Source organism: Panthera pardus, unplaced genomic scaffold, assembly GCF_024362965.1.
Source record: "Panthera pardus isolate Hobbes unplaced genomic scaffold, ASM2436296v1 HiC_scaffold_27, whole genome shotgun sequence".
Taxonomy (NCBI): domain Eukaryota; kingdom Metazoa; phylum Chordata; class Mammalia; order Carnivora; family Felidae; genus Panthera; species Panthera pardus.
Genome location: NW_026526843.1, coordinates 112,088,218 through 112,102,237, shown reverse-complemented (window position 1 = coordinate 112,102,237; position 14,020 = coordinate 112,088,218). Strand labels below are relative to the sequence as shown.

Here is a 14,020-nt window from a genome sequence, read left to right as displayed (position 1 = left end):
AGGAGGCATTCTGATGTCCGTTTTGCAGATGCAGAAACTGTAGTGTAAGCACCTACACAGCCAGGTACTGAGAGCTGGGGCTGGGGGGGCCTCCGATGGGGCAGTGTGGCTCCTGCAGCGGGGCTGTTAGCCTCTCCACTGGTTCCCATGGGTGAAGTGCTGGGCACAGAGCCAGTCCAGTAAGGGTCACATAAATGCCTTCTGTTGTTGTGTCCCAGACCTGTGAGTCCCCATATCCACAAACACGCTAGCGAATGGTTTCCCCAGCAAAAGGCAGGAAGGAGCAGGGGAGAGAGCTACCCGGCAGCGTGGACCACCAGCAGGGAGGCAGCGAGGCTCGCCAGCTGGCATGCTCCCATTGGTCTCAGCACGACAAATTACCGTGCCATGGACTTGCAACGTCCCTAAATCCCGGGTGACTTCTTTTAGATTGTTTTGTAAATCACCTCATTAACCGAGCCAAAGCTTTTTGTATGGCGTGATTATTTTCCTAAACCTCCTAACAATCTAACCACACCAGGAACTAGAAGCTGTTTTTCTCTATCAATGCCTTGATAAGAGATAAGAAAGCAAAAGCAATTTGTCTAGCCGGTGAAAATTTGTTCCACCTTATCCCCTTGCCTTTCAGTGCTTTCAAATTGGAGATTGACCACTCTGTATCTTCAAGGCCACGTATTTAGCCCAGATCCTTAATGCGGGCACTCACTCAACACTTCCTGGTTGGCCTGTTGCCTGTTCTCTCCGAACAAAACCTTTTTTTCCCTTAGAGTGAAGCAGGGCCAAGCATTTTAGTCAAGCCCTCCTCCTCATCCTGACGAAATGCAAAGAAGATCCCCAAAAGGAAGTGAGTCTGTTCCTAAAGCACTCAATTTCCACTTGCTGCCAACATCATGCTCAGGAGCTTGACACAGCTGTGTCAAGTCTCACCGTCCCTTGTCATCTGCCCTGACGATGAGGGTCATCTTCTCAGAATTGTGATGGGAAATCACCAGGACCTGGTCTCCAGCTGGATAGACTGCACTGCAGAGGGCTTCTAATTCCTCTCAAAATGTGCCACATTCTCCACTGCACTGGACACCCCTACAGGGCAAAATGGCAGCCACTGGCTTTTTAAAAAACTTTTTTAATGTTTATTTATTTTTGAGAGAGAGAGAGAGAGAAAGAGAGACAGAGCGTGAGTGGGGGAGGAGCGGAGAGAGAGGGAGACACAATCTGAGCAGGCTCCAGGCTCTGAGCTGTCAGCACACAGCCCGATGTGGGGCTCGAACCCACGAACTGTGAGATCATGACCTAAGCAGAAGTCGGACGCTTAAACGACTGAGCCACCCAGGCATCCCATCATCCACTTGCTTTTAACGACCCCAACGACCAGCACTGTGCTCATGGGGTGGCCCTTTCCCTCCTCTGCCCGCACCCCCCACCCCACCTCAAGTGCTCAGGTCTGCTCTGCACCCTTCCACTCCTACAGCATTCCTGTTTCTAAAACCAAGGGCTCCCTGACCATTTGGGTGTTGGTTTGGAGAACAGAGTTTCTCAAATTGCACATCAAATACGGGATTGCTTTAAACTGAGTCTACTCTAGCATCCCCACCAGTGCATACACACACCAGATTGTGCAGTAGTTTTTAAAGTTTATTTATTTATTTTGAGAGAGAGTGGGGGAGGGGGACAGAGAGTGAGGGGTGGGGTGGGGTGATAGAATCCCAAGCAGGCTCCTTGTCAGCTCGGAGCCCGATGCGGGGCTCCATCCCACGAACTGTGAGAGCCTGACCTGAGCTGAAACCAAGAGTTGGATGCTCAACGGATTGAGCCACCCGGACGCCCCCCAGATTGTGCAGTATTAAAACATGCTACCTGCACGGTCCAAAAAGCACGTTCTTTCTGGTAGGTGGCAGTTTGGTTTGAAGAACACACTTAGCACAAAGACATGCTCCCTTTCCTGGATGCCTCAGCAACATATCTGGGACCTGGCTAAAAAAATGAAGCCTGGGGACGGTAATATTTTGGAAACTATAACCATCAAACAAGTTGTCAGCCGTCCCCTTAATGAGCTCTGAACCTTGTCTGAATTGCTTTGTATTTTACTACGTCCCCATCTCTCACACTCAGTTGAGAGCCACAAGCAAAACGATAAAGTTTATTTTTGGAGTCTTAAAACCCTCTCATAAAAAAGTTCCCTGGTGCTTTCCCTGGTTCCTCTCTCACCTGAGCCTGACCCACTCCATCTCCAGTCATGCCTCATTTTTGATTTCTCACTCTTCAAAGCACTCCACTTAATACTTAACCTGCTCTGCACCATCTCGCCCTGCTTTTCAGGTGTCATCTAATGAGTTAATCAACCAAGTAAGCATGTCACTGTGAGACAAGTCCTGCCATCTATGTATTGAGACAAAATGTGGTTTTGAAAAATTGAGGGTGTGAGGCGCCTGGGTGGCTCAGTTGGCTAAGCGTCCGACTTCGGCTCGGGTCGTGGTTTGTGAGTTCGAGCCCCGCGTCGGGCTCTGTGCTGACAGCTTGAAGCCTGGAGCCCACTTCGGATTCCGTGTCTCCCCCTCTCTCTACCCCTCCCCTGCTCACACTCTGTGTCTCTCTGTCTCTCAATAATAAATAAACGTTAAAAAAATTTAAAAAAAAGAAAAATTGAGGGTATGTAATTTACATGCAATGAAATCTACAGATCTGAAGGGTAAGTAGAGCTGTTTAATGAATTCACCAGTGGTAAGATGCATGTTTTTTTTAACATTTTTTTAAGTTTACTTATTTATTTAGAGAGAGAGAGAGAGAGAGTGAGTGAGTGAGGAGCAGAGAAAGAGGGAGAGAGAGAATCCCAAGCAGGCTTCGAGCTGTCAGCGCAGAGCCGGACGCAGGGCTCAATCTCACAAACTGTGAGATCATGATCTGAGCCCAAATCAAGAGTCCAACGCTCAAGTGACTGAGCCACCCGGGCACCCTAAAATGCGTGCTTTAGGAGTTGCATTTTGGAGAGTGATTATAGTGGTGGGCTGTGAGGTCAGGGCCACCCATTCCAGTAGAAGACTAGAAACTATGTGAGAAGAGTGGTCCAGGCCTGTTCTGACCACCCACTGACCATGAGCCTTATCCTGTCACTACGTGGTATATTTAGGCAGGCAAGCAGACAAGTGGGGAGATACCCTGAGTACTTTCCAGGAGGGTAACAGCCTTACTGCCTGGGCCTTACACCACGTTCGGCCTGTGCTTCTTGGTATAGACTAGGATTTGGCAAGCCATGGCAACTCCGAGGCAAACCAGGAATCCCCTGACTATGTTCAACCCTCGAATGAAGAATGGTTTTTACATTTTCAAATGCGTGGAAGAAAAAAATCGAAAGAATATTTCATGATGCATTAAAATTACATGAAATTCACATTTCAGCCCCCATAAATAAAGGTATGCTGGCACACAGCCACACTTGTTCCTTTACATATGTGCCTCTGGCTGCTTTTACACTACAATGGCAGAGTTGAGCAGTTACATCAAAGATCGTGTGACCCCAAAGCTGAAAATATTTACTCTCTGGGCTTTAACAGAAAAAGTTTATTAACCTCTGGTTTAGACCATTTAGGTAATAGACTTTGGGCTCGTAGATCTCTCCCTTCCCATGTTTAAGTGTTGATGGGAACACGGACAGCATATACACAAATAAACCAACATTTTGGGGTGGGGGAACTTTCCACTTTGTAGTGGAAAGAAATGCAGTAATGTAGTAATGGAAAGAAAATGAAAAAGAAATGTAGTAATGAAAAGAAATGCAACATAAAGTACAATAATAAAGGGTCCTTTTTGTTCTGCTAATAAAGCAAAAAGACAAATGATAAAAACACTAGCAAAGCGATTAGAGAAAGCAAGAACAGTACAGTGTAGTTCACATCATTATGAACTGGTTCACCTCTTCCATCAAACAATCTGGCAGAATTATCAGTCATAAATGTGTTCACACCCTTTGACCTAATAGTCCGAGTCCTGGAAATCTATTCTAAGGAAACAATCAAAAGAACATAAACACTGTGTCAAGATGTACACATTACCATTTTTTCTAACAAAATGCTGGAAACATCCTGAAGTGTTTAGAAATAAGAAATGAATCAGTAGGGGCACCTGGGTGGCTCAGTCAGTTAAGCATCTGACTCTTGATTTCAGCTCAGATCATCATCTCACGGTTCATGGGTTCGATCTCCACATCGGGCTCAGTGCTGACAGCATAGAGCCTGCTTAGGACTCTCTCTCTCCCTCTCCCTCTGTTCCTCCCCTGCTTGCACGTGCTCTCTCTCTCTCAAGATAAATAAACATTTAAAGAAAAGAAAAGATCATGAATATGCAATTAATACTTAGGTGAAGTGTTAGAGAAATGCAGTCTAGAAAAATATCTTGTTTGTGAAGACCTTTGAACCAGCTTTGATAATTTCCCCCCACACTGTCATTAGTCCTTTAATAAGCAAAAGCCTTTGTAGACAAGGACAACACACACATACAGAACGCAGGACAGGAGTGAACCTCTGGGAACACAATTCTTACAAATAGAGCAAATGATGATTAGTAGTACTTTGGTCCAAATCAATTTATACCTATAGTCTCCACTTCCAAAAACTCAAATTCAACTCATCTCGCTGCATACATGAAATATGTATGGCTGTTTGTATGTCAATCATGCCTCAATAAAGTGGTTAAAAAAAAGAAAAAAGAAAAATCAAATTCCTAGTTTTCATGAACCTTAGGGAACTAAGGACTCTAAGAAAAAAAAGGAATTTGTTCCTGATGAATATAAAAATCAGAATCACTTTAGTAATCCAGCCTTTGTGTCCACCAATATCTTTAGGCTCTGGTCCTATTCCAAAGTATTCTCTTTTACTAAAAAACAAAACAAAACAAAACAAAACAACAACAACAAAAATAAACCTTTACTTTTCTGTTTTTCCATTCGACCCAGAGCACTGCAATCACAGGCCCATAAATCAAATTTAAATAATGAATGAATAGCATCAAATGCTTTCCATCAAAACTATAAATTATTTTCAGAAGCAATGTAAGCAAATGTATTTTGTTCCATTTTGCAGAAATATGCTGATGAGGGGGCTGTGGGGGGAGCCTTACAAAAGTAATGGGCTGACTAGAGAAAAAATGCTGCAAAAGAAATATGCCAATTAGGGGGAAGAAATCCACAAGATACTATGGTGCTATTTGTTTTTATATTTTTATGACACTCAATACAGCCATGGCCAGTGGTCGTATTCGTATCTCTCATCTCCAACACGACACAAGTGCAAGGGCAAAACCTTATGCATCCTGAGGCTCACAGGTTCACACACTCATATGACATTTGCAAACTATGAAGCACAGTTTAAATTTAAGGGCAGGCCTGGGGCGCCTGGGTGGCTCAGTCAGTTAAGCGTTGGACTCTTGATTTCGGCTCAGGTCATGATCTCATGGTTGATGAGTTTGAGCCCTGCGTCCAGCTCTGCGCTGACAGCGAGAAGCCTCCCTGGGATTCTCTCTCCCTTTCTCTCTGTGCCCCTCCCCTGCTCTTGCACTCTCTCTCTCCCTCTTCCAAAATAAATAAAATAGACTTTTAAAAAAAAATTAAGGCAGGCACGGAAACAACCCAAATGTCCATCAACTGATGAACATATCAACAAAATGTAGTCTAACCATACAATGAAATAGTGTTCAGCCCTAAAAAGGAATGAAGTGCTGATACGTGCTACAATGTACATATACCTTAAAACATTATGCTAAATGAAATAAGCCAAACACAAAATGTCATATGTCATATGGTTCCACTTATATGAAGTGTTCCTAACAGGCAAATCTGTAGAGACAGTAGATTAATGGTTGCTTAGGACTGAGGGGGGCCGGTCCATAGCTAAAAGGAAACAGGGATTCTTTTTGAAGTGACAAAGATGTTCAGAAATTGACTGTCGTGGTAGTTGTACAACTCTGTGAATATAATAAAAAACAGTGAACTACATACTTTTAGTAGTTGAATTGTATGGTATGTAAATTATATCTCAATAAAGCTATTACAATTTTTTTTCAAAGTAGGCAAAAGATATTAATTAAAAGCAAGGATTTTTGTTCTCTAGTCAGCCCATTACTTTTGTAAAGCTTTGTTGTATTCAAGATTCATAAAAATCATCGACATTACTTTTATGCCTACTGTAAAGAAAAACAAATCCTAAATCAGTCTTATTTCTATCAAGACAGATCAAAATTTAAAATATTTTGAAGACAATGCTCTCTTTTAGAAGCTTAGTACAATTAGCAGTGAATCTTTTACATAAAACAGATACAATTCTAAAACATTAACTTTCTCACTAACCATTGTTTGTCTCTTAGGCAATTATTTGAACAAAGTTTCAAAGTATTTGAAAACATTTGAAAGCTGAAGAATCACTACTAATATCCACAGAGAGAAAAAATTCTTATATTCTTAAAGAAAAAAGTCACTTAGAGAACAATGGTTTCTTATCCAGAGAGAGTAAAGAAATGTGCCTTGAAACTTTTCTTTTTTAAATTTCATTCTTACTAAGAAGCTTTATATTCCTTAGAAGCTGTTTATCACTGGGGCACCTGGGTGGCTCAGTCGGTTAAGTGCGGGACTCTTAATTTCGGCTCAGATCATGATCTCACGGGTTCATGGGATCAAGTCCTGTGTCGGTGCAGATTAGGAGTCTCTCTCTCCCTCTCTCCGTGCCCCTCCCCCCCCAAATAAAAAAATAAACTTAGGGGCGCCTGGGTGGCGCAGTCGGTTAAGCGTCCGACTTCAGCCAGGTCACGATCTCGCGGTCCGTGAGTTCGAGCCCCGTGTCAGGCTCTGGGCTGATGGCTCGGAGCCTGAAGCCTGTTTCCGATTCTGTGTCTCCCTCTCTCTCTGCCCCTCCCCCGTTCATGCTATGTCTCTCTCTGTCCCAAAACTAAATAAAAAACGTTGAAAAAAAAATTTTTTATAAAAAAAATAAACTTAAAAAAATTAAAAGAAGCTGTTTATCATCCATAAAGGAGGAACTCCTATTTCTGGTCTTATTCTTCGTTAAGAAGTCATTTTTCTAAGATATGCTTATAACTTCATGGGAATGATGCTGGACACCCAAGATACCTGGGTTCCCTTCCCCTGCTTCCGGCCCTTTCAGCACCTTTCATGTTCCCTTTCATGACACTCCTTCCACTTGTTTTGAGGCCCTGGGGGAGGGAGGACAGGGCTGATATTTGTCCTGGGCACTACTGTATCTGCAGAATCTAGCACAGTGCATATGGCACAGAGTAGGCACTCAAGATGTCTTTATTAAACTGAATTCAGGGCTCTGGGGTTTTTCTTGCTTTATGTTAGTCTTATATAATGTGTTAATCTATGAAAATAAGTTCCACAGAAATTAGAGTAACCTTATCGGGAGTGAAAGATGAGCAAATATCAGATGGCAAGCCACATCATATTTTCCTCTCCCCGACCTAAAGCTGCTGGGGGAACAGAGAAATATACTTCTCAGACTTAATTGCTCTACTCCTTAAGAAGTTTGTAAATTAGTAGCTGACACCAGTCAGACATCAAAGAAGTAAACAGGGAGCTGGTTTCATTGTAGTGGAGAAAACTGTGGCTTGGAAAGAAGTGGGTGAATCAGGGCTCTCCCCGTGCAAGGTCATCTCCAGGAGCATCGGTAAATCACAGAGCAGCCCGCTGGGCCCGGTGTCGTGGCGGTCAAATAAGAAGGGGCCTTCACAGGCTTTCTACCAAGCCTTCCGGGGAGACTAGGGGGAAAGCAGGAGGAGCAGCAAAGGCAAATGGGACAGTGGGATAAAGAGTCACAGCACCTGGAGCTACTGGAAAGGAAGCTGGAGAGGTGGAAGGGGCGGCGTGGGCTCCAGAGGACTCTGACTGCGGCTGTGTCTGCACAGAGCCACGCGAACCACCCGCCCCGACCTCTGAGAGAATAAACGATCGTAGACACTTACTTAATATTGAATTTTCAGTTTTGAAAACAGTTCTTCTGATTCCCAGTCTCATTGTTCCTCCCAAATTGCCAGGGTTGTGTTCGGGCATATCAATCACCTTAGAAAACAAAACAAGTCCGGTTTTGCCATTTATACAAATGTAATTTCCCAAATTTCAAGCTTTACTTTTAAAGTAACGATCGTTGGTTGGGTAAGGATGTTCCCTAGACAATAAAACCTGATAATTCCTTCCAATTTTCTTATTCAAATACAGCCATGCTTTACACACTCCTCACAGTAGGCTTCCTTTTCGTCTCTGTTCTAATCTTTCATTCAAATCACTTGTACAAAATGTGTCAGGACCGTCTTTATGACCTTCCACCTGTCATTACTCAAGATGTCAATTCCAAGCAATGTTCACACTTCAAGTTCTGGACTTCTAGGGCCACTCACTTTGGTATTTGCATCCCTCCCCTACCGCCCATTTCATTCCCTAAAGATTCTCCATAAGCAAATCTGTCCATCCTTACGGAGAAGTACACCAAAAAGACTTTTTTCTAGAAAACCTTAGGATTCCTTTAAAAAAAAAAAAAAGGTGGGGCGCCTGGGTGGCGCAGTCGGTTAAGCGTCCGACTTCAGCCAGGTCACGATCTCGCGGTCTGTGAGTTCGAGCCCCGCGTCAGGCTCTGGGCTGATGGCTCGGAGCCTGGAGCCTGTTTCCGATTCTGTGTCTCCCTCTCTCTCTGCCCCTCCCCCGTTCATGCTCTGTCTCTCTCTGTCCCAAAAAATAAATAAAAAAAATTGAAAAAAAAAAAAATTTTAAAAAAATAAAAAAAAAAAAGGTAACGTTATCCATTCTAGCACATTCTCTGTGCCATAAACTTGAGCACCACCCTGGATCTCTCCCTCTTCCTCATGCCTCATCTCTCATTTGTCAAGTCCTATCAATTTAACCCCTTCCAGACTTCCTGCATCCATCCATGGCTCCAACCATCACCCAAACCACAGCCCCTCAACCCAGGCTATAGCCAGAGCTCCACATTCACGTGACCCCAGTCCACCCTGCACACTACAGGCAAAGCAGTTGTGGTATTTCTCCTGCTTGAAATCCTTGACTGCATGATATCAGTGCAGCCTCGCCCTCCAGCCCCATGTCCCATGACCTTCCCCTCACACCCTGAGCTCTGGTCATGGTGGCCTTCCTCCGTTTCCTCCAGTGCATCTTTTCCCCTCCTGCCATGAGAACTCTGCACATGCTGTTTCCTCTGCCCAGAACATCTCCCATTCCCCTACCCTCTTTTCCTAAATGAAACCATCCTCAACCTTGAGACCTTAGGTCAACTATCCAACATGAACTCCTACAGGAGTTTATATTCTCAGGCACCATAGCCTAGTGAGGACCCCCATCTCTGCCCTCCCCACCCCTGCACTTCCCTTGTTCATGTCTGTAGAGTGCTTTGCCTGTGAGACTATACAGCCTTGAGGGCTGGGGCAGTGCTATCTCTCCTTACATTGCATTCCCAGCCCCTTGCGTATATGGGACTGGCGCATGGTATATACTAAATGAATGCATGCATGAATGAATGAATAAATGAATGAACTCAGACCAAATAATTTCAGATTTATCTTTATGATTACTTCATAGAAATTCCAAAACATGATTTTTATGAAAAGACTGTTCTTGTTAGTCATTGCTCTGTTTTTTCCGTTCTGTTTGCTACGATCTCGTGGTTTTGTTTCATCTATTGTTTTGTTAAGCTGTTAGAACAGACTACAGTCGGGCAAGTTAACGTGTTCTCATGAAACTGCTCAGGTTTCCCTCTCATAAAACCTTTCAGTTTTTCCCCCCACACATTAAATGCCATGTAGTGCTCTATAGAAAACCTGGACAACTAGAATTTCCTGAGGTAAAAATTTTCCCAGAACTTGTATGATCTTATCAGCGCCCCAGAACTTTCCGAGCCATCTGAACCCTGCGTCCCAAGTGCACTCCAAGAGTCACCGAGGGGAAGGGGTGGAGAAAAAACTTGATTACTCCCCTTGTTGGATGGAGTGCTCAGTTCTGAAGTGCTCTAGACCTTGACATCTCTTTCCTATCTTCTCTGGTTGGCTAATTATGGCTAGATTAAGTATTACTGGAGTGAGGTGAGAGAGGGCATTAGGTTCCAGTTCTCAAAGCTGAGCTGCTTATAAATGCCCAGCCCCTTATGTATTTTCTAGGAAAAGGCAGATAAGATTGCGCTATCCACCACAGCCTCAATTTTCACTGCAGTTCAAGACAACCTGAACCATGTAGGAAGAGCACAGCGATGACCCCCCTAACGCCCCCCACCCCCGCTTCTTAGAGGTGTATTCTGGTTGTTCGATCCACTCTTACTTCCTGTATTGGGTTCTTCAGCCCAGGAAGAGTGTTTTAACGTAGTTTGTGTAGTTATTGGCATGTTTGGTTTTCAAGAAATGTTCCGCTATGAACCACTGAGAAAAGTCAAATGACCCACCTGAGAACAGGAAACCTGCCTTACTGCTTACTTGAGATGATCTTGACAGACACAAGACCACATCATATCTCCAGAAGAAAAATACAGTGGGCACAGGGGCTGCCTAAGGGTGTTAAATATTCCTCCAACGTAAAGGGAAGTCTGGAAATCCCTAACAGAGCAATATAAGAATATTATTTAAAAACATGGGGGTAGGGGCACCCGGGTGGCTCAGTTGGTAGAGCACATGACTCTTGATCTTGAGGTCTTGAGTTTGAGCCCCACGTTGGGGGTAGAGTTTACTTAAGTACATACATACATAAAAATAATAAAATAATAAAAGTTTGGAGGTAAATATCAGGAGAACCAGCTGGAAGACTTGAGGGTGGCAGAGAGGGGGTAAGGATTACTGAATATTTTCATTACAGGCCTTTTGGAACGAGTTGGCTTTTAAAACTTTGTACGTAGTATTATTTTTAATGAAAACACAAATTTAAAGCCCAAACAGTGCAATCTATCATTTAGACCTTCCACTAGGGTGTTAGTTCACATTATCCCTGCTGTTTTCAGAAGCAATAACTACAACCGTCTCCGAACATGATAGCACAGAAAGAAATCCCAAGGTACAGCAGCCACAGTGATCCTCTGATTAAAACACGCTAGCACAGAAACCAGAGGAGAAGGCACAGAAAAGGTTAGAGAAAAGATGGGGGTGCAGGTGGAAGTAGCTTTCCAATGGCGAACGATGCCCCGAACGTCAGTGAAAGGAGAAAAGCACAGCAAGAACTGACAGGGGAGTCGCTGTTGTCTCTGGGCTGGCTCAGAAGGCCACATCTGGGGATTCTCATCAGACACTCAGTCTTCTGATGGAAGCCAGGCACAAGCCAGTGGAATCCAAACACACCAAGGGGAAGGTTGGGGAGGGTAGAGAATACACGGCAGTTCTGGACAAGCCAGGCCCAACCAGCTGCCTTCAGTTACAGTCGCCTCCGATGAGCTCGAAAGTTGCCAGTAGGACTGCCTCTTGGGTTATAAGCAGCCTGATTCAGCAACAAAATTCGGGAAAACGTCTCTGTGCCTGGTATTTCCCTCCACAAAAAGCCTGAGAGACATCAGTTTCAAAACATATCCTTTATCGTGACTGGAGTAGTTAAAAAAAAAACTCAAATATGCGTTAGTTTTAATCCCAACATTTCCAAAATACCCTACATTTGCATCTAAGAGGAAAATGCCTCTTCCACTGCAAAAGGACTGCCTTGGCCTGCTCTGATTTTGCCGAAATACTGGCTGTTGTCTGATCCCCACTACAGAGCTGTCCTTTCTTGGAACTGAGCCAGCCACATAGCATAAGAAAAATAAAAAAGGATCAATAAGTAACGAATATCGGTGGTGATAAAGCTTTAGATGTAAAAGTACCACATAAGGATAAATACAGCCCTGATTAACCTTTACCGAAGTTTCCGCAGCCCACGATAAAAGTGTAATGGGTTCAAGACTGGGTTCATGCGTCCCGGATGCCTTAACAACAGAGTCTAGGGAAGTTATGGTCTCTTATCAAAGATGAAATTCCAGCATACGAGGTAGTACACACTGACTGACCCAACAGAGCCCTGGTTAGGTCAGTTTCCCTCACGTCCCTTGCCTTTGGACATTTCATTTGGGGACGCTGAAGGAGCCTACTCTCCCAAGCCAGCCGTTTCCAGTCTCTCAGGCAACACACAGTGATTTTTCTCAGACTTTCTACTATATTCCGCAAGTATTCTTTACAAGGATTTCCCCAACCCATTCCCTTCCTCCCGTCCATTAGTTTTTCCTGATCATTTTTTTTTCAAGCCTGCTTCTGATTTCGATTCTTGATGACTCATGTTCAAGTTGTGCACAAAGTACGAACAAAGTGATGTTCAAATCTATACTCTTCTGCACGTGGCACTCAGGTCCCACCTCACTCGGGAACCCAGTCTGGCTAAGCTCTCCCAAAGCGTCCTAACCTGTGGTTTCTACCTTGGATGGACAGGTCCATTGCTGATGGCTCCTCTGCTCCCCTCCCCACCACTGCTCTACACCTATATCACCTCTTCATTACTTTTCCTAAAATGCCTTGCCCCCCCCATTCCACATGGGCCCATGCTTTCGGGCACCCTCCAGTTCTCCTCACTGACCCATGATTAACGCCATGTTATTATGCTAACCCTACCAAATAAATAATACGTGGCAAAAGAGACTTTGCAGACATGCGTATATTAAGCCTCTTGAGACGGCAAGGCTGTCCTGGATTATCTGGGTGGGTTCGATGTAACAACAGGGTCTTTATAAAAGAGAGGCAGGAGGGTCAGAATCAGAGAAGGAGATAGATGACAATGGCAGTCAGACAGAAAAGAGAGAGAGAGAGAGAGGCTGGAAGACGCTACACTGCCGGCTTTGAAGATGGAAGAAGGCACCATGAGCGGGCAACCTCTAGAAGCTGGAAAGGCAAAGAAACAGATCCTCCCCTAGAGTTTCCAGAAGGAATGGCAGCCCTGCCTGCCTACCCACTTTATACTTCTCCAGACCTGTAAGAAAACAACCTGTGGGGGCTTTTGGGGGGGTGTTTTTTTTTAATTGTGTTGTTTTAAGCCACTAAGTTTGCAGTAATTTGTTACAGAAGCCATAGGATACTAATACGGTCCTTCGTTGTATACAACCTTAGCCTCCTCCATCATTTCCTTACCTGCCTCCTCTCATAGGCTAAAGGGTAGGCTCATCAAGCACAAGGACTGGAGCTTCTTCTCTGTCTCCAGCAGAGTCCGACACAGTGTCAGATTCCAACTGATGGCTCCACAGTGAAATCTCCCTGGATTTCTATCAGAAACGAGCAGAGCAGACGAAGGGGCTAGTGGGCAGCCTAAGAGCAACGGAAGGGTCTCGGTCCTGAGCCGCAGATGGATGGTTTCAGCATAGGGAGGGGAGGAACAGTGCCCCGCTCTGAAGCAGGGCACCCCTGAGCCCAAGCACACCTCTTACCCAATGCAGGACTGTTACATTGCCCTGTCTGTCTCCCTAGCCTGCCTCATCACCAGCAGCGGGACGATGGAATCCACCAGGGTGAAGGCACGGAGCAGTCCCATAAGTACGTTTATATTTTCCAGTGTTTTCAACTCATTTTCCACCAGTAAAAGAAGACCTGTGTTACTTCCATCAGAAAGAAAACATTCTTATACCTTCAGGTGTGAACATAACACATAAGTCCTGCCTCTGGGCCTCACGCTAACGTCGACCAGCTCTCCTCACAGAAGCCCTCCTCCTGAGGGGGGCAGGCAGCACGGCGGCTGAGGGGGCAGCCTCGGCCTGGGCCAGAATCCCAGCTCTAGTACTGCCCAGTGCTGCGACCTTTAGCTGGTCCTTGAACGTCTCTGGAGACTGCAGGTAACAGTGGTATCCAGTTCACGGGGGTGCTGTGAGGATTGATCAAGGTAAAGGGCCAGGGTCGGCCAAGGGCAGCACTCAGCCACAGGAAGGACCAGCCCTCGCTAAGCGTGGGCTATGTGATCAGGAGGCCTCTGTGACCTCAGCACAGGCGGGCCCCAAACCGGGGAGACGCAGGGCCCAGGCAAAGGTCGGAAGTG

The 14,020-nt window shown here is 45.0% G+C and overlaps 1 protein-coding gene across 4 annotated transcripts in view; it reads right to left on the bottom strand.

The window, feature by feature from the left end:
• CTPS2 (CTP synthase 2) overlaps window positions 1-14,020 on the bottom strand; it is a 106,086-nt gene that overhangs the window by 29,348 nt on the left and 62,718 nt on the right. For all 4 annotated transcript variants that reach the window (XM_019417989.2, XM_019417990.2, XM_019417987.2 and 1 more), the window contains one exon: window positions 7,963-8,059. In XM_019417989.2, the coding sequence (XP_019273534.1) occupies window positions 7,963-8,059 (97 nt within the window). The remainder of the gene's footprint in view (window positions 1-7,962; window positions 8,060-14,020) is intronic.